Below are 26,343 nucleotides of genomic sequence, written 5' to 3' on the forward strand. Positions count from 1 at the left end.
CGATGGTGCGGGTCCTTTAAGTTTGTGTAGTACATACAAGTCATCGAATGTGTTAAAGCATCGTCCGGGATCGGCTGTAACGTAAGTGAACTGGAAATGGTAAAATCTCATCAGTCAAGACTTGTACGGCAAGGGTCCTGGACACAAGTACAGCCGTGTAAGGAAGGAGGTATGTGAGGCTTGGCACAGACTAAATCGAAATAGGCATCTGTGGCGGAAAAAATCCTCAGCTAATCTGCCCCACTTTGTGTGGATTTCCCACACATATTTTAGTGCGGATCTGCATCAAAATCCTAATTTAAAAATTGACTGCAGATTTTTCTGCTGTGGAAAATCCACGGCAAATCGGCCACGTCTGGACATACCCTTAGGGCAGGCCCACACAAGCGTAATATCAGTGCGCAATAGATGTGCGTATAAAGCGTGGTGAATGGAGTCAATGAAAGTACATTAATTCTCATTTAACCATTTACACTTGCATTTAAAAAAAAAAAAAAGCAAAAAAAAAAAACTCGGCATGTTTTTATTTTACTGCGTAATACACGTGATAGAGCCCTATCGTTCTCTATGGGTGCTTATACGCAATTACAGTGCGGTATTTTACACAGGTTGCTTGGAAATGAAACAAGGAATATGGTTGTTTTTTTTTTGGTTTTTTTTTTTAAAGGCCACCAGCACATGATGGTGTGAGATACACAATTCACCCTCCTTCCTGTGGTCCTACTTAGTAGCAGGACCCCCTATGTGCGCTCAGTGCATGTCTCGGATGACCTGGCCCCGTGTTTGTTTTTTTCTTTTTTTTTTTTTTTTTTTTTTATTCGAGCATTTTTGTTAGTTTTGTTTTAAACAAATCAATCCACAACAGTCCCAACTTCCATCCCCCCCCCCCTCAGCAAGTCTCTCTTGTGAAAAATGTAAACTTCCATCTTAAAGCCAGAGAAATGATGAACGTGATGTCCCAGCAGTGTCCTTTCACCTATACAAGTAGAGCAGTATCCCAAAACAGATATATACAATAGGATATTAGGGCGAACAGGTATTGCAAAATACAGAACCCAATTCCCTATAGTGCTAGCGATAATCCACCACTATGCTCTTCCCTAGACTCATTATCTCATCCTCTTACCCTCGTTACAAGGCAGGCCCCATTCTTAACCCTTTGCAATCCAATTTTGGATTCAGGGTTTCCTAGGGGGCTCTCTCTTTCTGCCATTATACAATGGCGCCATCTGCTGGCTAGAGCCAGTACTGTGGTATGGAACATGCGGGAGAGGCCCCCGACTACAGAGCGTCCAGTAATATACAGTAAGAATACCCTGCTGGACGTCTTCCAACATTGGAGCTGTACAGCCTTCAAATAGAATGTCTTTAGACGTCAGAGGATTGGAAAGGGTTAATACACTGGCTGCTGGTTAGGGGGTTAAAGAGATGAACACACAAGTGCTACCATTTGATTCTCTGATGCCCCGTGTGATCTTGCACTGTATAAGGTCTTCACTTCTTCCCCCAGCTCCTGTGTGCTGAGTACAGCGAGTGCTGGAGCCAGGCGGCGGAAGAGTGGAGGCCTTATCCTGTCCAAGATCACACACAGAGACTTCAACGGCAACGTAGTATGGTATTAGGGGCTGGTCAGCCTGAACCATGCGCTAAAGGCCTGGCCATTGGGACTCGTGCGCCTCTGATCAGTCCACCCATAAAGATGGCAGGCAGCTTTTTTTATTTATATAAAGCGAGCTGTGCTCGTTCATCACAGAATATCATTCATTGCCTGAGTGAAATCTATACAGAAATCTGCAGTTACTCTGTGCGGATACCCTTTCTGCTATATCCATAAAGTGAGTGTGTGTGTATATGTGCTCTACCCTTTTATCTACACACCAAATTTGGTGCTGCCGCAATCATGAATGCCCATTAATTTTTTTTTTTTTTTTTAACATTGAAAAACTGTAGGACTTCCACCTAGAATACTATACCCTACATGTACCCCAAAATGGTGTCATTAAAAATTACAATTCATCCTGCAAACACCTCCTTGTATAGTGACAGAAAATGAAATGAGTTATGGCTCTTCCAATGTGACAATTCAAAGCTGCTTGGTCCAACTTGCTGTGCTGTGGCTTGGCTGTTAGAGCTGGCACCTTGTACATCACTTGCAGTCCATGATGGCAAAGTTTCCCGTAACTTGTAACTATAAATTCAGTGTTTCATGTTAAGTTGCAATCCAACCCCATTGACCATCATTAGATATGACCTTGTGATCTTCATAGCATCTGATGAAAGTCACTCTGTAGTCCTAATTGGTCTGGTCCTAAAAGATTACAGGTGTGTTCCCATCTTCCATTTTCAGTGTTTTTTCCCCCTCCAAATCTAATTTTCTATTTTAAAAGAATTTATATAATGATTTGGTTTTTATACGCTCTTATTCCTCACTCCTTGGCTTCTGGCCTGAAGTGGTATAAAGCTGTTCCATCAGGTAGCATGCACGGATGGGCCTCAGCTCACCGTTTTATGTCAAGATTAGATAAATTTAGGTTTTTAATATTTGCAAGAGTAGTAGAAATTTTTCAGCAAGTGTTGCTGTAATACAAATCAGTTGTTTGCATATGTATGTATGTATGCGCCTCTTTCCCCTGTGTTTCCTAGTACAATGTCATCGTCCTCACTAACTGTTCAATATAGCAGAAACTCATTAAAAAAAAATTTTTTTTTTCTTAAACCATGTGAAGCCCAGATAAGGTTTCTGCAGGGCCAGCAGACACTACAGCCGGCTAGTACCGCTCTGTGGCTTCTTCTGGTGCCTGAAAGTTATCCTATCCACACAGTGCAGCAGTATAGGACAGCTTCAGGGCTAGTTGGCAGACCAGGTTCAGCAGTATTTAAAGGGGCTTGCCAGGGAGAATACTACCGATGACCTATCTTCAGCATAGGTCATCAATAGTTGATCAGCTGAGCGGGCGCAATAACAGAGGTTGGAGCTGAAGCAGCAGAAGCCTCCTCGACGACCTCTGTGTAGTGGCCAGCACTTGTAACTGCAGGCAGAGCTTGTGTTGATTTTAATGAGGGCTATGGCTGCAGTTACAAGGGCCGGTCAGCGTGGAGTCTTTCACTGCTTTAGCTCCGAACTCTGTGTATTTACGGCGCTGACAACATGCGCCCGCTCAGCTGATCGGTTGGGGTCTCGAATGAATGAAGTGCAGGTGGCAGAGCATGCACGGTCAGCAGTTCATTAATTTTAATGTGATTGACTGACAAATACCTGCTGCACTAGCATCGCCAAAGTCCCTATCAAAGTGAATGGAGCATCCACGCACTTGCGTGACAAGTGCTTCATTCAGTCTCCTCTTCACTGCAGGCAGTGAAGTAACACCTCCACGACAATGAGGAAGGACACTACAGCTCTGCTTTTGAGATCAGCAGGGGTCGCAGCAGTGAAGACTGCATCAATCAGCTAGTTATTCCCCATAAAGTTGTAATAGAACCTCCACAAAAAAAGGCAGAATTGCTGTTTTCCGCCCACAAATAAGTTAGTGTATTATATGCACCCCAAACTGATGGCAGTATAATACAACTTGCCCTGCAAAAACAAATCCCCGCATGCTACTGAAACGAAGGATTAAAAAAAGTCCCGGCTTTTAAAAATGGAGAAATAGTAAAACAATATAAATTGGCAAGTACCAAACTAGGCCACGTCCTCGAGGGGTTCAGGTACTACAGATGTGCTAAAGTTGCCATTTAAAAGTCCACAAGTTGAAGTAGACCAGAGCGGCTCTCTGTGTCTCCAAGTACAAATTACCACCTACTCACAGCTATTCTAAGTGTCAGAAGAGTCTTAATTCGTCCTCTGTATAATTTCCCGGGTTTGTGGGTGGCATTGTGAACCCTTCCCTATGTGTTATCGCAATCCTTCTATAGATGCTTCTGTTCAGAATGGAAATGTGTCATCAGAACTGGCAAAATTATTTTTGTGACATATAGGAATATTTTATTAGGGGTAATGTGTACAAAAAGTAAAAAAAAAAAATTCTAAAAAAATACAAGAATGGGTTTCCAATTTTGTTTAATTCATAGTTTCGTATAGTCTTAGATTACAAGGCTGATATTGCGACCCTTTAAACTTGTGTGTGTGGGGGTGGGTGGTTTTTTTTACTTTTTAACATACCACCCATGACATCATAAGACCTCCGGGGAGACAAATTTCCCCCCCCCCCCTTTTTTTCACAGATCTCCACTGTGAGACATCATCCATGGGAGCCCCAGTTTCAGGGGAGAACATCCACCTAGGACAGTCGTCACAGGCAGCGCTGGGTTGGGTCTGCTAAGACCCTGCAGCTCTGCCATGCTGAAGGTTGCCAACGATCACGTGATTACTGGGTCCCATAGAGGAAACGGCACTGCCATTTCCCCTATTCTATACATTGTGCTCATTGGCTGTTATGTAGTCTGCAAAGAAGGTGGCAGAAATGGTTAGAAACCGCTTCCGGCTTCTCTGAATCCTTGGCTGTCTCTGATAACCGAGCACCTGATCTCTTCCTGCTAGATTGCACTATTTTTTTTTTTTACTATCTCCCAGGTTTAAAGCCAAGGACCAAGTGCCGTATATTTACGGTGCTTTATAATTTAAAGCTTGATTTGACCCATTAAAGACAATGCTCCCTTTTATAATTTTGAGACCCTTTTTACCTTCCAGGTCTCCATACTATGTAAACATGGGAGCCACCGTTTGCAATAGGTGATGGTCACAACTTGCTTCATCCCCCTTCCTGCCAAGTGGACTTTCCCAGCGGTCACAAAGCATGACCACATTACTCTCCCGTAGTTAATGGATCATCTCCAGACTAAAAAGTTCCTATGCGCCATGTGGTTGCTGTAAAGGATATTACTGAAGGCTCAGGCAGGATGTCTGCCCCTATAATTATGTACAGAACATAGAATTTAAAAAAAATTCATAAAAACAATATGTATCAGGATCTGGTTTTATTTAGTAAAAAAATAAGGGCTACATTTAAGGCTGCACGTCTCTGCTGTTATTGGTAAAGACTGTTTTTGTTACAGTTGGTGTATCATACGAGTTACCTTGTCCCATTGATATTACACGCCCCAAGCCCTGATGAATTTGACCTTGTATTGGACTACACTGAATGACCTCTCCATCCACCGTCATAATACCAGTGCTTTCAGATGGCTCTATCCTAAATGCCACCACGGGAACATGGGTCAGGTGAGGGATCTCTTCATCTAGATGAGTTCCTTTCTCCATTGCTATGAATAATTTAATAAGAGAAATCCGTGAGATTCTGGAGGTGGCATAGAACAAATGAATATTACCTTCTCCGGGACCTTCAACCATAGGAGCTGTGAAGTGTTCAGCTCCTAGATGAGACTGGCATAGAGCAAGGACAAGAACAAATTGGTCTTCCACTGTATGCCAGTGACTTGGAACAGGTTGGTCCAGTGGTACCAATAAGGAGTCTTCCAAGACTTGTGGCTTTATATTGTCTGATGATGAACTATTTACAGAATTAGGAGAGCCAGGAATGTTAGAGGTGGTGTCCTTGTTCTCGGATGCTGAGATGGCTGGGAGGTATGAAATGCGTCCTCTGTACGATCGAAGCGCAGTTAGACGAATAAAGGTACCGATAGAGAAACGCGCATAACCCATAAACCTATACTTCTCACTTTCTATGTCAACATCTGAAACAAAGCCCCATGCCAAACTAAGGAAGGAGAAGATCCTCTGCTGAGATGAGGTGGTTAGAGAGACAATGTCCAGGGGAGCCGGATGACCCTTACACAGTATGAAAGCACAATTGGTCAGGAGCTTGGTTCCCTTTACTTGCTGGTGTCTGAAAAACAAAAGAAAATGAACCTGTACGGTAATATTTAAAGTCTGTAAAAGGAAGTACGACGGTTGGCAAATGTTAGTCCATAAAGTAATAGCCACTTATAACAAAGACTAGTCATTGGATTCCATGACTTCTAGTATAATATGATGCAGGACAAAGCAATAATCAATGTTGGACACTACGATGCCTGTCCACTGATCTCCTTATTTAAAGAGGCCCATACACCTCCCCCCCCCCCCCCCCCGGCCACACGATGATCTGTCAAAGGAGAGTTGGGAGGCCACTATAACTGTTTATCCCAGTTCTATTTTTCTGTTGACATAGCTGTATATTGTGCATTTCAATGTCTGTCTATTAAGCCCTGCCACAGGCACAGCTTAATGGACTGCAATCCTGAGAGCCTTCAATAGGATTCGGGCAACCTGGAATCATGTTCCAGAAGGGGGCCCCACCTCTTTGAGTTAAACAGTTGCAATTAGAGCTAGCTACAATCACTACCAATTCAACCTCTCCCGTAATGTTGATCCAGATTACTGTCAAGCATCATCTACAGTTATCACACTGCAGATGTTTTGTTCCCTTTGCTTAAAAAAAAAAAATAATATCTCTAGCTCAGTGAGAAGTATGGAACAACCATTTCCAAAAAGAGAAATTAACTGGGATCCGAAATGGCCTAAGGTGTAGGAAAGGCAAAAAGCGATGGCGCAGTGGTTACCACTAGTGTTGCTCATTGGGATCGGCCGGGCAATAAAAAACAAGCAGATTTTTATCTTTAAAAAAAAAAAAAAAAAAAAGCCCAAATATTGGTTTTCTGCTTTGAGCAGAAAGGACAAGAGTTCTAGGTTTGAATCGGCCATTGATAAAGATTAGAACCTTGGGCCCCAACATTGCAGTGCTAACCATTGGGCCACCTCCACTAAAGACCGAATTAGAGAAACCCATTTTTACTCCTATTAATGGAAGTCCGAATCAGGAGTTCAGAGTCACAATTATATTATAAAATCAGGTCAGTCACTCCCAACTCGATTATTTCAATAATCGCTCCAGAAAAATTACCACTATTGCCTTACCACTATTGCTGTGGGATCCTGGGTTCAAATCTGCCCACGGCCTACATATACATGGGGTTTGTATGTTCTCCCCATGATCATGTGGATTTCCTCCGACACTCAGAAAACCTACTGGTAGAGAGACTTTCTATGAAATTGAGCCTAATGTGTAATACAAGTGTAAGCCCCTTTGAATGGTGACCATCTCTGCACAACGCTGTGGAGTATGTTTGCAGTATATACACAAGATATAATGGGCTGCAGGCCTTATTAGCACCTGAACACATGATAAATGATCTCCATCAGTATCATGAACCCTTCTTATGATATATGGCTATATATGTATAACCACCTCCCATGTGTCTGTTTTCATCCATAATCAGCATAGTGGTAAGGTGAGGAGTTCACAAACTGCTATGTGTTAAAGCTTCAGTTTGTCCCATCTGCTATCCACCTCCTTAGGATCTCCCTGGGGATTGAGATTGGCGTTGTTAGGAAGAGTCACAAAGGGAGATGCATTCTTCGTCTGGCACCACATTGAATGGTCCTAGAAAGCTGAGAAGACCGTATATTCTTTGTTGTCGTTCAAAAGGAATATGATTATGGAGGACACCAAATGCTTTGCTGATTTTCATACTTGCGTAAAAGTGTTCTACATCAAACTACTAACGGCCACTTATTGAAGATGCTAGTGTAAGTAATGCATAACACTATAATGGAAAGAAAAACATGGCCAACTTCTACCATAACCAGCGCCACACCTGCCCAGGGGTAGTGAATGGTATTGCATCCCCATCTCATTTACAACCCCTTTAGGCTAACTTCACAGGTGTGGGCGAGGGAAAAAAAAAAGCTCAAAAGAATGGGGTTCATATTCGTGCGCCTCGCACTGCACAAATCTTGCACGATTTTCTCGGCCGTGTGAAAGCAGCCTTTGGACGATTTCACACAAACAGGTTTTGTCCATATCAAAATAGAGGATATGGAAGAGTGTACCTGATGCGATAACAAACCATATCCCTTCTTGGGGTAGGCTCATTTAAATATAGCATACAACAGAAAACTGTTGTAAACCTTCTCCATAGACCTGAGCTGTCCACCAATCATAGATAAAAGGGGCTGTCTGACTTAGAAAACCCATTTTTAAATTCTGAGTTATTAGAGGGGAGTCCGTCCTTCATTCATGGCAATCATTTAAAGAGATTGGAGCACCAGGAAGATAATTTGCATATTTCCAATGCATTCTGGGAAGAGTTAAGAGTTGCTGTAAGTGGGACGGGTCTAGCTGTGCACCAATAACATCTTATAGGTTAAATATCATTACAAGGATTCTTGACTCTTTTGGAAGTTAGTTGATGTTCACTTTCACTTTGCAACATGAAAGGGGAGAGGAGCCATATGGTGACCTGCAACGTCTGCTATATGTTTACAGACCTACCAGAGGAAAAGCCAAACTTCACCTGCCAGAAATGCAAGCTTGTCTCTCTACTGGAGGAAAAGGTGCAAAGTCTTCAGCAAAAATAGCTACATTGAGACTTATTATAGGAAGATGAGCATTTCCTTGACACAGCAGAAGTAACTCTTCAGAATGTTGCATGAAAGAGGGGGGCATACCTAAAGAAGAATATAATGGGGTCTGCAGAAACTGTAGGGCAAGCGTCAGAATAGCTAGAGCTAATAATGAATTGAGGCTTGCAACAGAGGCAAAAAGCAATAAAACAGGATTTTCGGGGTATGTCAAAAGCAAAAGAAAAGTCAAAGATGCTATTGGATAATTACAAGGTGAAAATGGTGAATTTGTTAAGAATGATGTTGAGAAGGCCGAACCTTTAAATTCCTATTTTGTATCTGTTTTCTCTCAGAAAGTAGATTGAACATCAACTCATCTTCCCTGTGGTATTGGGGGAATAAAGAATGCAGGCTATCCATAATATTACAGGGAAAAGTTAGAAAAAAAAGCTGCAGCCTTAAAGAGCTTGTCCAGCTCTTACGTATTCTTCGGTGGTCCACTGGTCGATAGCTGCTGGGAAGAAAAGCTGCTGAACAGGGTTATCATTTTTTTTTATTATTATTATTTGAAATCGTAATGATAAGATTTGCCTGATTCAACAGAGAAATGTAATGTGTAATTTGTGGGACATCCTTAAAGGCCGATTTACACGCGACGATTATCGCTCAAGATTCATGCAAATGACGGCTTTTGAGCGATAGCCATTGCATGTAAATGTGTGCCCATCGTGCACTCTTCGTTTAGCGCCGAGTTCAGCTCAGCATAAAATCAGTAGTCCCTGATAACAGGGACCGCATGCTGAGTTTTCCGTGGGCAGCGCTGATAGCATTATATTCCAGCTGCTGCCCGCAGGAGAATAGTGATGTATTTAGAGAATAGACCACTGACTGTTCACTAAATACATGCAAATGAAGCTAGGCTATTAGTAGCTAATGCAAAATGATCGCTCAAAACTGTCCGTTTCTGACGAATTTTGAGCGATCATCTTTGCGTGTAAATGGACCTTTAGTGTATCTTTGCGTGTAAATGGACCTTTAGTGTATCAGAGTTCTCTCAAGTAACTAGGGCCTTAAACTATAATGCAGAAGGTGTGGCCATACCGGGGCCCTGGCTTTACACGGGACAAATGCCGTACCTGTACTTTCACAAAGGGGCGATAGCCATTCAGTGAATGGAGGAGGAGTGCGCCGGAGACCTCTTCTGGCCGTCCGTCACCAAGCATTGACTGTCTGCCACAGGATGGGAGTTGTGGTTGGTTAGCACTTGAGGACCCACAGGTTGGTGACCATTGATGTACGCTTTAGTGTTGGGTATTGGCAGCCATTTTACCCCTGTGAGGAGCACATACCAATACATGCCACTTGCCTTTCTGCTCTACAGTGTGTGGTACGACCATAGGTCCACAGAAGCACGGCGATTCAGGCATGGTGTCCTCCGGCGCTGGACAACCATATAAACCTACTGCAAATTTATTTCATTTTACTCAAAATGCCCCTGATAACATACCTATTGACTCCACTGGGTGCCCCATAATTCTTTGAACCTCTGTTGACAAAAACATCAAACACTGAGGCATCACTGGATTAGTTGACCACCCGGGTTCTCCAAACCAGACAACGCCTTTACAATTCTTCTCATGAGCCTTACCCAGAGTAATGATTGATAGAAGCAGCCAGTGCATTCCCTGAACCACCTGGCAGGATAGAGACTGGTTTCTTAATGGCAGTCGCCCAATCCGGTCGCTCCATTAACCCATTAATCACCTACAACCAAAACAATTATTTAGGTGGGGGAATTTGGAAACGGTAAAAGTAATTAACAGAGAAGCACGTTTTTAGCCGATTACCTCAAACATCAGTCCATCCCCAGACATCACTACTATGGCATCCCAAGTGGACAGATCCTGCTCCTGCACCAGCTCACGTGCCTGATTGGGTCTCTCTGTGGGTTTAGGGGATACAAATATATATGTTATTTCAGTTCTAGACCTGGTACATAAGAGGCATCCTGGCAGCTAGAAGAAAGGGGGAAAAGGTACACTGTAAGGCCTCATGTCCACGGGGAAAATAAGAATTAAAATCCGCAGCGGATTTTAACTCTTCTCCCGCGCGCGGATCCGCACCCCATAGGGATGCATTGACCACCCGCGGCGGGTAGATAAATACCCGCGGATCGTCAATAAAAGTGATTTTAAAAAAAATGGAGCATGAAAAAATCTGGACCATGCTCCATTTTCATGCGGGTCTCCCGCGGGGACGGCTCCCGCGGGCTTCTATTGAAGCCTATGGAAGCCGTCCGGATCCGCGGGAGATCTAAAATAGGAATTTAAAAGAATTTACTCACCCGCAGCGGGCCGGGAAGGTCTTCTCTTCCTCACGGCCGCATCTCCCTTGCTTCGGCTCGGCGGATGTGCCCGGCGCATGCGCGCGGCACGTCGACGACGTGCCGCCGGCGTGAGGAATTCATCCGCCGGCCGAAAAAGAAGATCCGGCCGTGAGGAAGAGCAGAGCTTCCCCGCCTGCTACGGATAGGTAAATTCTTATAAATTCCTATTTTCAGCGCTCATGTCCGCGGGGCAGGAGGGACCCGCTGCAGATTCTCCATGGAGAATCTGCAGCGGATCTGATTTTCCCCGTGGACATGAGGCCTAAAAGTATGGAAGCCTTGTACGTCCTTAACCCCTTAAGGACATGGCCTATTTTGGCGTTGAGGACCAAACAATTTTTGGTAGATTTTCATCTCCATTTTTCAAAAGCCATAATGTTTTTATTTTTCCGTCAACGCAGCCGTATAAGGGCTTGTTTTTTGCGTGGCGAACTGTAGTTTTTATTAGAGATGAGCAAGCGTACTCGTTTCGGGTGTTTTTGCACTCGAGCACCGCTTTTTCCGAGTAACTGACTACTCGGATGAAAAGATTCGGGGGGCGCCGGGGGGTGAGCGCTCCCCCCTGTTCCCCACTGCTACCCCCCGCTCCACCACGCCGCCCCCCGAATCCTTTCGTCCGAGTAGTCAGTTACTCGGAAAAAGCGGTGCTCGAGTGCAAAAACACCCGAAACGAGTACGCTCGCTCATCTCTAGTTTTTATCGGAGCCATTTTTGGGTACATAAACTGCATTGTAAAACTTTTATTATTTTTTTTAATGATTGTAGAGATTTTTTAAAGTGTTAATTATGACAATACATTTTTTTCTGTGGGCGGGTACGATTACAGCGATACCAAACTTCTTACTTTTTTTTAGGTTTTTCCACTTTTCTGTAATAATAAAAACCCTTTTTTTGGAAATCTTTTTTTTCCCTAAATCACTGCATTCAAAGTCCTATAACTTTTTTATTTTTCCATGGACTGAGCTCTGTTAGGGCTTATTTTTTGCGAGACGAGCTATAGTTTTTATTATTAAAAAAAAAGTATGTACCCCAAAATGGTAACTTTTCTTGCGTTTTTTGGGAGGCAAAATGCTAAAAATTTGCATTTTGCCTCAGTTTTTTAGCAGGTTTTTTTTTACGCTTTTTGCTGTGCAGAATAAAAAGCATGTTTGATTTATTGTATGTGTCTTTACGGACCCGACAATACCAAATATGCGTTTCTTTGGGGTTTTTTTAGGTTAATATGAGAAAAAGCATTAAAAAGGGTGTTTTTTACACTTTTAATTTTTTTACATCATTTGTGCCCCTCTGAGTGACTTACACCATACCAATGATCGCTATGATAAGGCATTGCAGGACTTCTCTCCTGCTATGCCTTATCGTTTATTACAGCGATCATAGGCAATGGCAATACAGGACGCCGGTAGCTGGCGTCCTGTTGCCATGACAACCAGCCGGGGTCTCTGCGATAACATCGCGAGAGCCGGCTGAAGTCAGAGAGCGCACTCCCTCTGTGAACCCTTTCCCTGCCGCAATCTACTTAGATCGCAGCAGGGAAGGTGTTAACAGCGGGAGGCCGGCTATCAGTGACAGCCGTCTCCCGCTGCCGGATACTGCGAGATCTGTCATGATCTCATGCTATCTCTATAACGTACGACGTAAAGGTACGTCATTTTGCGGGAAGTACCCTGCTCCCATGACATACCCTTACGTCATGGGGAGGGAAGGGGATAAAGTACACTTTTTTGGGCTACTGGCATTTTAGGCTGATGGAACATATAAAGCGGCTCACAAAGGTCATTGATGTGATTCGTCTAGAATTCCAAAGTCCTGAGATTTGTCCAAAGAAAGTCATAGATATTCAGCAACTTCATCTTCATCTGTGAATCACTCAGCTGTCCTCCTCCATCAGGTCACACCCAAGTTTATAGGGTTGATTCATATAATCAAATACATCATCAAGTGAAGTGAAATGTCTAACGTCCATTGCTATATTAAGCAGAGTTCCCCTACTAGAGGGGGTAGACTACACCACTGTTCTAGGACCCTGGACAGGTGAGGGAGCCTCTTCTGGAGTGTACACAGGAATACCTGCTTGGAGAGACCTTACTGATACAGTAGAACTACTTTTTGTGTCATTGCTGTGCTCCGTCTTGCTATGGTGTATGACCTGTGACATGAAACTGTCTTCCACAACATCACCGTTGCAGCAGAATTAGGCTGCTGCTCAGTTTTAAGCCTCCTACATAGCTCTTTCTATTTCAGTTAATGTCTGTTTCAACCTACACCTGAAAAGGATGATCATTCTCACCTGTTTAGTGTAATTGGTTAATCATACACCGGACTAGAATCCTACAAAATCCCTGACTTTGTGCAAGTGTACCCAGAAGAACTAATGCCGTTTTGAAGGCAATGGGCGATCACACCAAATACTGATTTTAGATTTCTCTCTTGTTCATTCACATTCTGTATTTTGTTAAATAACACAAATATACTATTAACACTTTTATTTGTGACAGCATTCTTTCTTTGCAGCATTTTTCCACACCTGCCTAAAACTTTTGCACAGCGCTGCATATCTAATGTGTATGGCTACCCTAATACTGTGTCCAGCAAGTTATAAGTATTCGCCCCTACTCCGAGGGACCTGCAAGTGGCAGATAAGACTCTTATCAGTGTTTATAGTGTTGCCATTTATCTAGGCCTCCAGCAGTAAAATTGAGGCCTAAATGTAATTTGCCATTGTAGGGGGGTTATCCTCAGGATAGGTCATCAATAGTAGATCTGTAGGTGGCCACCACCCAGGACTAGTGTTGCTCGTCGTGATAAAATAGAGCCGTTTTTCCCCCAACCAGATTTTTAGCAAGAAGAAAAAAAGAAAAAAAAAAAAAACTTATGTGTTTTTCTATGAGTTTGGCTTTCACTGCTGGAGTCCTAGGTTCAAATCACAGGATAAAGTTGGAAAGAGCCCAAACCAGTTGGACAATTTACCTATAGGAGAAGGAAAGGGCCAACTCATTCCACAGCTCTTTCAGGTAATTTATTTATTACTCTCCCCAACCTCGGAAAGATGGATGGCCGAGTCAACTTTGAGCCGGCTACCTGAACCATGTGGGGATTGAACTCGCAACCTGCAGGTCGTGAACATACTGCTGCCTTAACACACTGCGCCACACGAGCCCACTGAAAATATTGATTTCAGGGTAATGCAGGGAATGTCAAAAGACAGATATGTAGATACTTGTCTTCATATCTCCCGCCTATAGATACAATTGGTTTATAGGCTAGAATAAATGGGCCACATTTCCTTTTAGACTCTTATGTTAAAGGGACGCTGTCATCACCTTTGAGCACCATACGATACATGGGGAGTCTAGAAGCTGCTTTTCAGTTTCGTGCCCTAGCTCTACAATGACTTATTTTGATGTTTTTCAATATCCCCACCAGAAGACACTTACATTAATCTACATACAGGAACAACATTTTCTAGGTCTTCAGCAGCGATTCCCCGTTTTTTTTTAGCATTGGGAAACCCCTTGAAAAAAGATGTTATGTTAAGGAACTCGTGCCAATTAATTACACAAGTTTGTTTAAAGTTGTAGAAGTGGCTGACTTATACAAGTTTTCCATCACTTTTTCCCCGTGTGGAAAAGTACCAGAGAATTCCGGAGCTTCAAGTTTTAATGCCTTTATTGCCTCTTAAGTACTTTTTCATTTAGTGTCTCCTTAGTGCCCATTTGTCATTTCTTGTAATAGCACTCAAAGAGAAAGGGGATATATATGACTAATGAAATATAAAAATTTCCAAAAGGAATACAAAGAAAAACGAATGTAGCATTGTATTTAAAATAAAGACGGCGAACACATAAAAGAGGTGCGTAACAAAAAATATATCAATCCATAGGACAATGTCTGGAGAAAGAAAGAAAAAAAAAAAAAAAAAAAAAAAAGGATTCCTATACGTTTCACTACAGCAAGGGTAGCTTCATCAGGGAAGAAATTGCACATTTGTATAGTATTCAAAATCTCTTGGTAAAGTCTCACCGGATCTCACCTGTAATTTTTTGTGTATGGTACAACCCCTGATGAAGCTACCCATGCTGTCCCCTTGTACACAAATAAAGTTTTTGGATATTTTTATATCGGGTGTGCATTACTAATAGGTGTCCCTTTCTCTTTGAGTCTAACACATTATTCTTATGTACCCCCACTTGCAATTAGTCTTGGTATATCTGTAGTGCCCATTCTTTCCTTCTTGCCAATTTGTCAATTATTGCCACTTGGCTATATGGACTTCCATGGTTTTGGATGTTTTACTCATTTGGCCATGCAGACCAAGTGGAAATACTATGTTAGTCAACTTCATTGATGACCGTCCTGTCAGGGCCTGTAAAAATATACAGCACCTGGTCATTACACCCCTACCAAATAATCGAACTGTAGCAAAAAATAACCCCAGGGACTTTCTCCCAGTTCTAAGTCAAGGTCAAAGATATGTTGAATTAATTTACGAGTCAGCCACCACAGCCCTGTAGGCACCTTACCTGTCACCAGCAGAGTGAAGTGGGCATTGGCCTCTGTTAACATGGGGATTACATGGGTCTCAAAGAGAGTCAGTGCTTTTCCAGTTCCTCCAAAGGGATTGAGCAGCACCAAATAGCGAGCTGGAGAGGGCAAGGGGCGCGGTTGACCTGTGTTTTAAAGTACATATATGATTATTATATACACATACAGAATTATCACCTCCAGCTTCCCTATAATTGCACCGAGATCTTCTATGAGGAAGCTTAGCCCACCAGGAATTCCCGAAGGGAGACATTATTCATAGCACTTACAAGGGGTGTTGTAGGGAAATATTATTGATGACCTATCCTCAGCTTAGGTCATCAATAGTTGATCGGCTGAGGTCTTCTGATCGGGGACACCCACTGTCACTGCCGCTTCATACAAGGGTACTGAGCGGAAGCAGTTAGCTCTCACCTGTATAGTGGCTGACCACTATCCAAATGATCCAAAACATACTTCTAGGCTAAAACTACTTAGATAGGCTATAGTCACACGGGCAAGAATCTTGCATGAGTTCTGTGTGTTGCGAGACGCACAAATATGTAATCCATTCTTTTGAATGGACTTATTCACATGAGCGATTCTTTCCCTCACAGCGATAAAATCGCAGCATGTTCTATTTTTTTTACATTCCCTCGGAACGCCTCACCCATTGTTTTCAATGGGACCTTAAAAGACATCGCATGGTACTTGCATGCCACACCACGTGCATGTGATATGATGTTTCCCATTGCCCAAGGATCGCAATTTCACAGAAACGACGCAAGGCATTTTTGAATGAAGAACGCCTTGCATCGGCGTGAAAAACGCACATTGGCAAGTGCGATATCAGCCCAATAGCTTAGATTCACACAGGTAAGCGAGATAAGGATGACAAGAAGAAGCCAGTAGGCTTCAAAGAATGGAAAGGCCTGTAAGGTCTCTAGACTTAAACTCCATTAAGCTTGTTTGGGATGAACTGAACAGAAGGGGGAAAACAAAGTGACCTACAAGTGCAGCACATTTATGGGAACTTCTGCAACAATGTCTGGAAGAAATTTCCGAATGCAACTGTAGAAATAATGTCTCGATTGTGTAAAGCTGTTATATCAGCTAGCGTTGGCCACTACACAAGGGTCAGAGCAGTAGCTGCATCGTCCGTACCCCTGTATGTAGCGGCAACGACAGCAGGTGCCCAGTCCCGTGACCCGAGCCAATCAACTATTGATTGCCTAGTGTTAACAGGCAATGAGGCAGCAAACAAGTGGAAGATGAGAGGATCATGCCCCATTCTCAGGTCACTATATTTTATGGCCTGACATCAATTCGCCAAAGTAACGTTGAACATCTACTGCTGCCATCTTCTGTCTCTAGGACATGTCTAAGACCCACAAAGTTGGCAGCTACATTAAAAGTAGTATATAAAACTACTAGCTGGCAAACATACAAATAGGCGGAAGTGAGCAGTGCAACGGTGTTTGTACGTAAATGAGATGAGGTTGTGCCACGGAGGACCAGCAACACTTAGTAAATAAAACATCAGCGTCTTCTCTTCGCAGGCACATCAAATATTTGGAAACACTCAAATAAACCTGATGCAAACATCTTGTGTTTTCTCAAACTACTTGAGGAAAAATGAACGCTGGGAACGTCTTTGTTAATGGAAACAAGGTAATTATTAACATTGATTCCTCCTGAGAACCAATCTAACATCAGCCGCCAATGCCCAACTTTACTCTATCTTACCAACGAATGCGCTTGAGGCTGTCGCATACAAATTATGCATTAATTAATATGGCAGCTTTCACATGACAAAAGGTCTCTGTGACTAAACCCAATTAAGTAATTGGTCCGAAGACCCAACTGCTGCCGTTGTTTAAAGCTCGTCTTGGTAGTTGATAATACTTTTAAAGGGAATTAAGGCCCATTTAGACACAACGATTATCACTCAAAATTCCCTCAAAAGCCATATTTTGAGCAATAATGTGTCTAAACGGGCAGCCATCGTGCACTGTTTGTGCACTATTCGTTCATCATTCACTTTTAGTAAGCTAAAAGTCAGCGATGAGCTTTATCAGCGCCGCACGCTGAGTTCTCAGCAGGATACCAGCTGATAGCATTCTTTCAGCTGGTATCCCGCATGGAGCTCTCAGCGATAGTCCGAGAACAAGGCAGCTCCTGCAGCTCAGCGGTACACCAGCTGACAGCTCCGAGAACAAAGCAGCTGTTTGCATATACAAAACAGCTGCTGTTCTCGGAGTTATCAGCGGTGTCCCGCTCTGCCTGCATTTAACTCTTAAGTAGCTAATTGCCTACAAAACTGTCATTCAAACTGTCGTTTGAGTGATCATCTTTCAGTGTAAATGGGCCTTTAGCCATCCGAAAATGACCTATTCTATAAATCATGCTTTGATGCTAAAGATTCTCTGACCGTCTTTTTGTACCCATCACTGAGAGCAGCACAAATATAAATTCTGTTCTTTTGAATGGACTCATTTACATGAGTGATTCTTTTTCCTCTCACATTGAAGACGATTGGCGAGGCGATCTGATGGAACGCAGAAAGAAAGGACATGCCGCGATTTTTTTTTTTCAATGCGGGAAAGAAGATGGAAAAAAAATAATTAAAACTGCTCATGTATATGACCCCGTTCAAAAGAATAGGGTTCATATTCGTGCAAGGTGTGTGCGTCTCGCATCGCACAGGGCTCCTGTGATTTTCACGGTCGTGTGAAAGCAGCTTAAAACATTTTTAAGAGTGACTTCATAACAGGACAACAGGATGTTAAAGAAACACTGGTAACGAGCCACCCCTTTACAATTACTGCAGAATACACCCACAGTCACATGTTTATGGTGACCAGCAGACTGCAATCTGACATCTACTTTTGGGTAAACCGGTGCTGAATTGGGGATCCTCTGTCCCACCTTCCATCTATACAGAACAGGTACATGTAATAATAATAATAATCTTTATTTGTATAGCCCCAACATATTCTGTATTGTTTTGGAAATGTCCATATTTAATTGTATTGTACTTTGTTATTAAAAGGGGATTTTCCAGGACTTTTAGTTTGGACTAGCCTACCCGTCGCATGTTGCTGCGAAGACAGACAGACATACATACATTCGTTTTTATATATATATAGATAACAACCAATCACAGCGCAGCTTTCATGTTACCTCAGTGGTATAATATATAACAACCAATCGCAGCGCAGCTTTCATGTTACCTCAGCAGTAAGAGAAATAACAACCAATCACAGCGCAACTTTTATTCTGCCTCAGCAATATAAAAAAAATAGCAACCAATCACAGCCCAGCATTCATGTAACCTCAGTAGTATAAGTAGCAGCAACCAATCACAGCACAGCTTTCATGTAACCTCAGTAGTATAAGTAGCAGCAACCAATCACAGCACAGCTTTCATGTAGCCTCAGCAGTATAATATATAGCAACCAATCACAGCACAGCTTTCATGTTACCTCAGTGGTATAATATATAGCAACCAATCACAGCGCAGCTTTCATGTTACCTCAGCAGTATAAGAAATAGCAACCAATCACAGCACAGCTTTCATTTTACCTCAGCATTCTCAATATCCAGCAATTGTCTTGCGAAACGTTCGGCGGATGCATCATTTTGTAGTTGAACATGCATCCCGTTGCTCGTAATGCCTTTTGCTTTCGTGCTTGAGATGGAAATCAAACGATCTTTGTCTGGGGGGCATAACTATCGACGACGCTCGTACGCGCGCCACCTATCATAGGATAGTTGTACTATGCCAGTAACCTTCCCAGGAGTGTACTCAACAACTTCCCAAAGTCTCATGGCAACTGGATGAATGGTGTAGTAATGCATAAAGGACAGACAGACATACATTCATTTATATATATCAGGAAGTGAGAGAATTAGATTCCGTACGTAAAATTTGGACGTTAATTCTTTTGCGCTTAGAATTGAACAATCGAGTTGGGACCCATTAGCTTTTCCTATTTATGACATAATCAATGCCCGTGCCAAATTTCATGTTGCTACGACATCGGGAAGTGAGAGAATTAGTGGCAATGATGGAAATCAAACGATCTACGTGGGGGGGCGTAACTGTCGACGACGCTCACACGCGCGCCATCTATCATAGAATATTTGTACTATGCCTATAATCTTCCCAGGAGTGTACTCAATAACTTCCCAAAGTTTCATGGCGATCAGATGAATGGTGTAGTAGCGCATAACGGGCAAACAGACAAACAGACACACAGACATACATTCATTTTTATATATATGATCAATTCTCAATATCAGTCATCAATTATCCACTACTCATTATCTCCAGGTCCATTGTCAATATAAACAGTGCTGGAAGCAGATAGCACTGTCCATATTGCACAAGCCCAGTTTGGAGCTGCAGGCACAGCTCCCAATTCCACGCAAGCTGCATCTGCAATACCGAACTGGGCCAATGCAATACAGACAGCGCTATCTGTTTTCACGCTGTCCAGACTGACAGCAGTACTGGGAAACGGCTGATCGGCAAAGGTCCCATGCAACAGACCCAAGCCGATCAATTACTGATGACCTATCCTGAGGATAGGTCATCAACAGTAAACGTTCGGGAGAACCCTTTTAACCCCTTCAGCTTATTATCCAATTCAGATTTTTTTTTCATGAATTTACTCATAATAGACCCAGGCAAGTCTCCAAAGTCACCTCTAAATGAGTTTGACTTTTGTAGACCTTTAGTGTCCGTTATCATTACAGTGCATTAAGCCCACCAGGGGATCCTCTAGTGCGCTGTAGGGTCAGTCTGACCCCCGAGGGTAACAGGAATTGGAGATTGAATTTCAACTCATCCTATCATTTCATGCCAAAATCCAAGCCTATTTAGCCAACCCCTTATGGTGAAGTGGGAAGAGATGGCTGTTGGCTAAATACTTGCTCAATTAGTAGAGTTGTATGTATGATATATCAGGTCATGTTCCAAAAAAAATGTAACATTCCCCTGTGATCGGTAAAGTGTACACAAAAGTATTCAGCATTGAAAAAGTTACGTAAAGTTTGGGGTTCAACAGAGGTTACTTTTCCTTATCAGTTGCATACAGCTTGGTACTTCACATGATCCACACAGTCCCTGCAGACTGGGAAGCCCTTCCTATCTGCCCTTAACAAGCACTTCCACCCAAATTATCTTTACACACAGATGTAATCAGCAAGCGTGTATACAGAGAGCATGAATACAAATTCCGGACCATGGTGCCTAGCAGCATACACGCTTCTCCAAGACAAGCTGTCTATCGCTGGGGGTGGGGTAGGGACTACCCAAATATGTGGTCAGGTGTCACACAGTTTCTGATTCCTGGTTCAGAAGAGGCATTACGAGTTTTCCTCTTAGCGTTTTAAGCCATCATACCCATCTCCATCTCTCAGGACCCAGAGCTCTTGTTTTACTAATATCTTTTTTTTCCATATACCCAGCTTCACTAATTTCTTTTTGCATTGAGGATATGGGGACATGACCAAAATACCTAAATAGGTGAATGCTTCGTCAAGGTGCAGAACTGGACTATTTCCCAAAACTAATTAAAATATCTACAATAAGGAGCAGTGTTGCGGAAAAACAATGCCTTTACTATTAGGCAGCATTGTGTTGGTGAAAAGAGGCAGATGTTTAGAACAAAGTCCTCGTAGCGAGAAGAAAAAACTAGAATGTAAGGGCTATTTTCATCTCTTCCAAGCCTCTTAGCAGGAGGTAAAAGGGTACAGATCTCAGACAAATGGCACAGCCCCTTAATGCCCCATTGCACATCCCAATGTTCGAGCACCTATATCTATTTACTGGATCATTGGGTCATGTGGATATGCCCCCTCAGATCCTATTACTCTCAACCACCCAACAGTGGACATCAAGAGCCTGGCCAACAAACCAGTGGACAATACCTAAAGTCACTGGATTTCAACTACTTAGGCAAATTCAACATTGGGTACACACGCCGAAGATGGGGCAAATATTTACCAGTTTTATACTAATGCCAAAAGAGCTTGTCCAACTGCTAAAGGACATAGGGTGTGAAGATGGTCCCACAGCAAAGACAAAATGGGACCTGCTATGAGCCAATCTTCGGAGCACCATGGCCCCCAAGCAAGAGCTACCCTCGACTGGCAATCATCTCTTCCATACAGCATCTAATATCCCAATCCTTCATAATCAACCAACTCTGGCTGAGTTGTGTTACTCGGCTGACCATCCAATCTGCTGGGTGCAGTTTTCAACCATCCAAGATGGCCAATGCAATCTTCAGACTACCTAATGCCAATAGTGCATCGATAGTGTTAGACTACCAATGTAACATACATGCTCTCTGACTGGCCAGGGCTACCCATATGATCAGTGCTGTACAATTAAAGGGGAGTGTGTATTAGATATTAGAAAAGTGTGGCAGCCATATTGGAGGGCTGCAACCAAGGCCTGAAACCAGAAGATCAAAGGGACAGTAGAGAATATGCTCATAGAATTCTATGCATCTAGGGGTAGACTCTAGTATCTTACTGAGGCACTATAGAGCGGTTCACAGGGTGCCTATGGGTGCCACAGTGCAAAATCCATGACCTCTGTATGAGTCCTTTAGCAACATTCAGATATTTTGGAAATTTTGAGTAGCGGATTGGACAACAAAAGGTGAAGGATGATGAGTCTCATGCACACAACAGAGCAACCTGTAGTAGAGTCCACAGAGCTTGTATGTCTACTTCAGCACAGAGCTGAAGACCCTCTGCAATGGCTCCTTATAAAATGTAGTCATGTGCCTAAATCTGATTTTATACATATGGGCTTTTTTTCTGTGCAAATCTGACTGGCAGAAAAGTCATGGCATGTTACATGGGTACTGGTGTAATAGGTCTCCACCGGAAGTATGGGTGAAGAGATGGGTTGGCCGGGCTGAGTTACAGGGAATGGGCAAATCACTCCCACAGCTGCGGATTGGCTGATGCCCTGTGCACAGCTCCCAAGAGACACATGTACCAGCTCTTTCCGCAGACAGCTCACACATCTCCTCGCCCTCCTCTCACTACTAATGCCATCTCCGCCCGTGATCCCGCTGTCACTCTCCCCGCTGGGCTCCCCGCCCACCCCGACTGACACTTTCCCGGCCAGGCTCCCATCTTACCTCCTGGCGCCACTGTACCGACCCTGCTGTCTCTCTCCTCCCTCCCATCCCCGGCCAGCCCCCCATGTCTGCTCCTGACTCAGCTGTCACTCTCCCCGGTGGCAGGGGCGGGGGGGGGCTACCATCTGGAGGGGCCGGGGCTAAAGATGGGACAGCCCCCCACAAAACACAAGCAGCCGATTGGCAGCTGGAAAGTAACTTGCCAGCCAGGAGGAAGAACAGCATCTGTGGCACACTGTCGGCCAGAGGGAGCGGTCCAGGGCTGAAGACAGCACAGCCGCACAAAGCAGAGGTCTATTACCCGGCACAAGTGACAGTGGGGATGGGACAGGACACAGTAGAGACTAGGAGCCAATCGGCAGCTAGGGGCGTATATCCAGCTCTGCCCAGTCAACCCCTAGTTTCCGGTGTTGATATATGACACCAGTTCCTGTTACATGTTCTGAAGGACTCACACATATAACTGTATTATGGCTTTATGTTATACAGAGCCTTAAAAGGGTATTCCGTGGAAAATACTATTGACGACCCATCCTCAGGATGGGTCCTCAATAGCTAATCGGCTGGGGTCTGTCACTCTGGACCCCTACCGATCAGCTGATTAATTGCAGTGCTGTCAGCAGGTGAACACAGAGGTCTAAGTGGAAGGAGCAGAAGTCTCTGCTCCAACCTCTGTGTAGTGTCCAACGCTTGTAACTGCAGGCACGGCTCCCAATAAAATTCCCTTTAATAAGACTCCCCCTCTACTGCACCTCCATAGGCCTCAGTTTTCATACAGAGGTTCTTTTATTCCCCTCACTGTTTTTTTTTATAAAGGGAAAGGTTCCTGTGTGGGGTTGCTCTTTTCAGTGCAGTTACTCCGCTTTTTCAACTTTAGACTAGCAGTTGGACGGTTTATGGTGCAATTAGTTTTTTTTAATATAATAAAATTGATAAAAGTTATATGTTAATGTATCAGACAGTACACTTTTCTGCGAACCCTAGTAGTTCTTGTGTCTATAATTGGTATTTTTGCCGTTGGAGGCTTGCATTCCTGGTAATTATGTGAGAGGTTCTTTTTTTATCAGATTCTGTACAAATCTAACAACAAAAATTGTGACAGCTTACAATGAAAATGTTGGTTGTGCATGGAATGTGCTCCAACCTGTCACTCCTGTCCGTTTCAGCCACCTGATATGGGTCACACCCTATGTGTGTTACCTGTATACAGGGCAGTGATCTGGAAGCAGGTCACGGTGTACAAACAAAGCATTAGTGGCAGTATGACAACTATGACATACGCTCATACGGGCACTAGATCAAACAACGTAATATATCACAGTACGTACAATGGTACTAAGTTTACATGCATCCAGGAGAAGCAAGCAAAGAGCATCAACTCTCCAATAATAACACAGTAACTATAAAGTCTCAGACGCTGGGATATATTACAGGTCAGTACAACCTCAGAGTTGATTGGAGCCATAATCAGACACCTACTGACTTCTATGGGGCTTTCCTGTAATTAAATGCTCTATTATGAAGGTGTTATCGCCTTGTAGAGGAGAATACCTGACATATGTGTCACATGGAGCGCCATAGTGCAGATCACCCTGGATCCGTCTTACTGTTCTGCCATGTAAGGTAGATCTGTTTGTGGTCGAGTTGCGACATTCTGTACTCACCTGTAAAGCTTTTTTTTTTTACATTGCGCCCCTCCCTCTAGCGCAGGCACCATCTCCATCTCAAAAACAATTGTGTAGAACTATAAAGGGTTAATATACGACACAGGGACCGCTTTGGTCTCCCTTTCATATTGAGGTCAATGGGAAACACTTGAGATCCTAACATGCAAGAGGAACGCAAGTTATGTTCAAAAACGATTTGCATCGCCGTACGATATCGCAATCACCCGTGGGAATGTAGTCTGACAGGGACAGAAACCATGTGAAATGAAGACCAAAGCGGTCTCCATCTCACATATTAACCCTTTCCAATCCACTGTCTGACCTCTGAAGACATTATGATTTAAGGCTGTACAGCTCCGACGTTGGAAGACGTCCGTCGGGGTTCTCTTACTGTATATTGCCAGCCTCGCTGCTGTCGGAGCCTATCCAACTTGTTACGTCATGCAGTACTGGCTTTAGCCAGCAAATAGCGCCGTTGTATCACGGCAGAAAAAGAGGAAACCCCCTAGGAAAACCAGGATACAAATTGGATTGGAAAGGGTTAAGGACTCATGCCGATGAATGCATTCATAAAACGCTGCGGACATGCACAGGATGACTTTTTTTTTTCTTTAAATTCCCCGCTCTGTTTCATGGCGAGGTTGCGTAGGAAATCATCGCCCATAAGCAATGAATTGCGCATGGACAGCGTTTCATAAAGTGCCTGTACCAACGTAGAGGGCTCACGCTGCGTGGTAAGCAGAGACGTAGAGCATGCTGTGATCTATTTCTCATGCGTATCTACACGCACATGGATCCATGAAAAAAATCCAAAAATGGGAACGAACCCATTCTGGGTTCTTTTTTCATGGGAGCTCTTGGGCACGGATAGAACTCACACAGAATTCTCACCACGTGTGTATTTACCCTTAGTTGTGTTGATATAACTATGACTCAAAGTGAAACAACGCTACATACAAAGCCATGCGGTTGTGACTGATAACCAAACCTCCCGTTTACAAGTGTTACCCATAGCAACCAATCACACTCCAACTGTCATCAACTATAAATCGGAATAGACATACAATATGATAGGAATAAACCTCATTCGTAATGGAAACTGTATCTGTGCCAACATACATTGTATCTTACAACACATATATATATATATATCTCAGAGGCACTTGGCAATACGGGCTCATGTATTCCATAAAGCTTAGATACTGTAGCTGGCACAACGTTCACACCTTCACGGTTTGTACCCTATATGAGAATGACTTACCTTGCTCACCAGACAGTTGGCATATCTTCTGTGCCCAGGTCTTCGCCAGGTTCATGTTCTGCTCTCTGTCCCTTGTTGTCTCCGTCCGGAATGTCCTGGAAACTCGCGTTCTGTAAGTGGCGGCCCCCAACGTCCTTTGAAGAGGATAAAATATGACTGTAAAGTACCCCCCTATGTCTCCGGGGTCCTTGCCCCTAAAGGCACGACAACTAACACAGTCAGAAAGTTGGAAAGAGGTGCTGGGGGACTCTGAGAGGCTCTGTAGAAACAGCTGGGTTCTGGTCAGCAGCAAGGACAGGGCACTGCCATCTTCGGGCACCTGGGAGAAGGTGTCGCAGAGGAGAACATCATTTGGGACATTGGATAAGTCGTGCGCTTCACCCATCTTTGGACCCTGAAAAGATTTAAGACTACAGAAAAAGAATCAGTGACATAAGTAGCAAGTATATAGAAAGCGTCTAGGAGTTAGTGACCTGATAGAAAGTGCGGAGAAGACGCCAGTGGAAGAACTGGTATAGCAAAGACTGAGGAGGAAAGCGAGTCCAGCCTGCTGCTCCACCTGTCACTTCACATTTGACTCCCGTGTGCCTCTGAGTTTGTAGCAGCCTGCACCCTCTGCTCCCTGCTGTCCTCTAGTGGTGACATTGCAGACCATCATGTCTCTACTGAGCCCAGTAAATACTCACCTGTTCTGCAGCCTTTAGATCATTGCACAGGGGTGATCATTTAGGGCTTTTTTACATGTATTTGGGATCGGTTTTGTCTTTTTCTGCTAAAGAAAACCTTTTTCTAATCTTTCAATCCAGTTCAAGACAGAAAAATACGTAGAGGAATACGGAGCAGCGACATTCTGCCTGCACTTGTGCGTCCGTTTTATGGATGAGTGTCTCAGAATTCTGACCTGAACTCTGATCATCATAGATGAGTGTGGCTGGAAT

At 43.5% G+C, this 26,343-nt stretch overlaps 1 protein-coding gene across 3 annotated transcripts; it reads right to left on the minus strand.

Annotated features, from left to right (window-relative positions):
- Positions 1–4,959: 4,959 nt before the first annotated feature.
- SPHK1 (sphingosine kinase 1) lies at positions 4,960–25,983 on the minus strand. Of its 3 annotated transcripts, XM_066587505.1 has the most exons (6): positions 25,879–25,982; positions 25,406–25,539; positions 15,311–15,457; positions 10,249–10,343; positions 10,050–10,165; positions 4,960–5,843 (listed from the first exon to the last, which is right to left on the minus strand). In XM_066587505.1, the coding sequence occupies exons 2-6, from the start codon at positions 25,458–25,460 to the stop codon at positions 5,003–5,005; spliced, it is 1,254 nt and encodes a 417-aa protein (XP_066443602.1). In that variant the 5' UTR covers positions 25,461–25,539; positions 25,879–25,982; the 3' UTR covers positions 4,960–5,002. The 3 variants fall into 3 exon arrangements, with proteins under 3 accessions (XP_066443602.1, XP_066443601.1, XP_066443603.1); XM_066587504.1 differs by having other exon boundaries at positions 25,406–25,983; XM_066587506.1 differs by lacking the exons at positions 25,406–25,539; positions 25,879–25,982 and adding an exon at positions 24,029–24,093.
- Between the last annotated feature and the right edge of the window lie 360 nt (positions 25,984–26,343).

Source organism: Eleutherodactylus coqui, chromosome 13 (assembly GCF_035609145.1).
Source record: "Eleutherodactylus coqui strain aEleCoq1 chromosome 13, aEleCoq1.hap1, whole genome shotgun sequence".
Taxonomy (NCBI): Eukaryota; Metazoa; Chordata; class Amphibia; order Anura; family Eleutherodactylidae; genus Eleutherodactylus; species Eleutherodactylus coqui.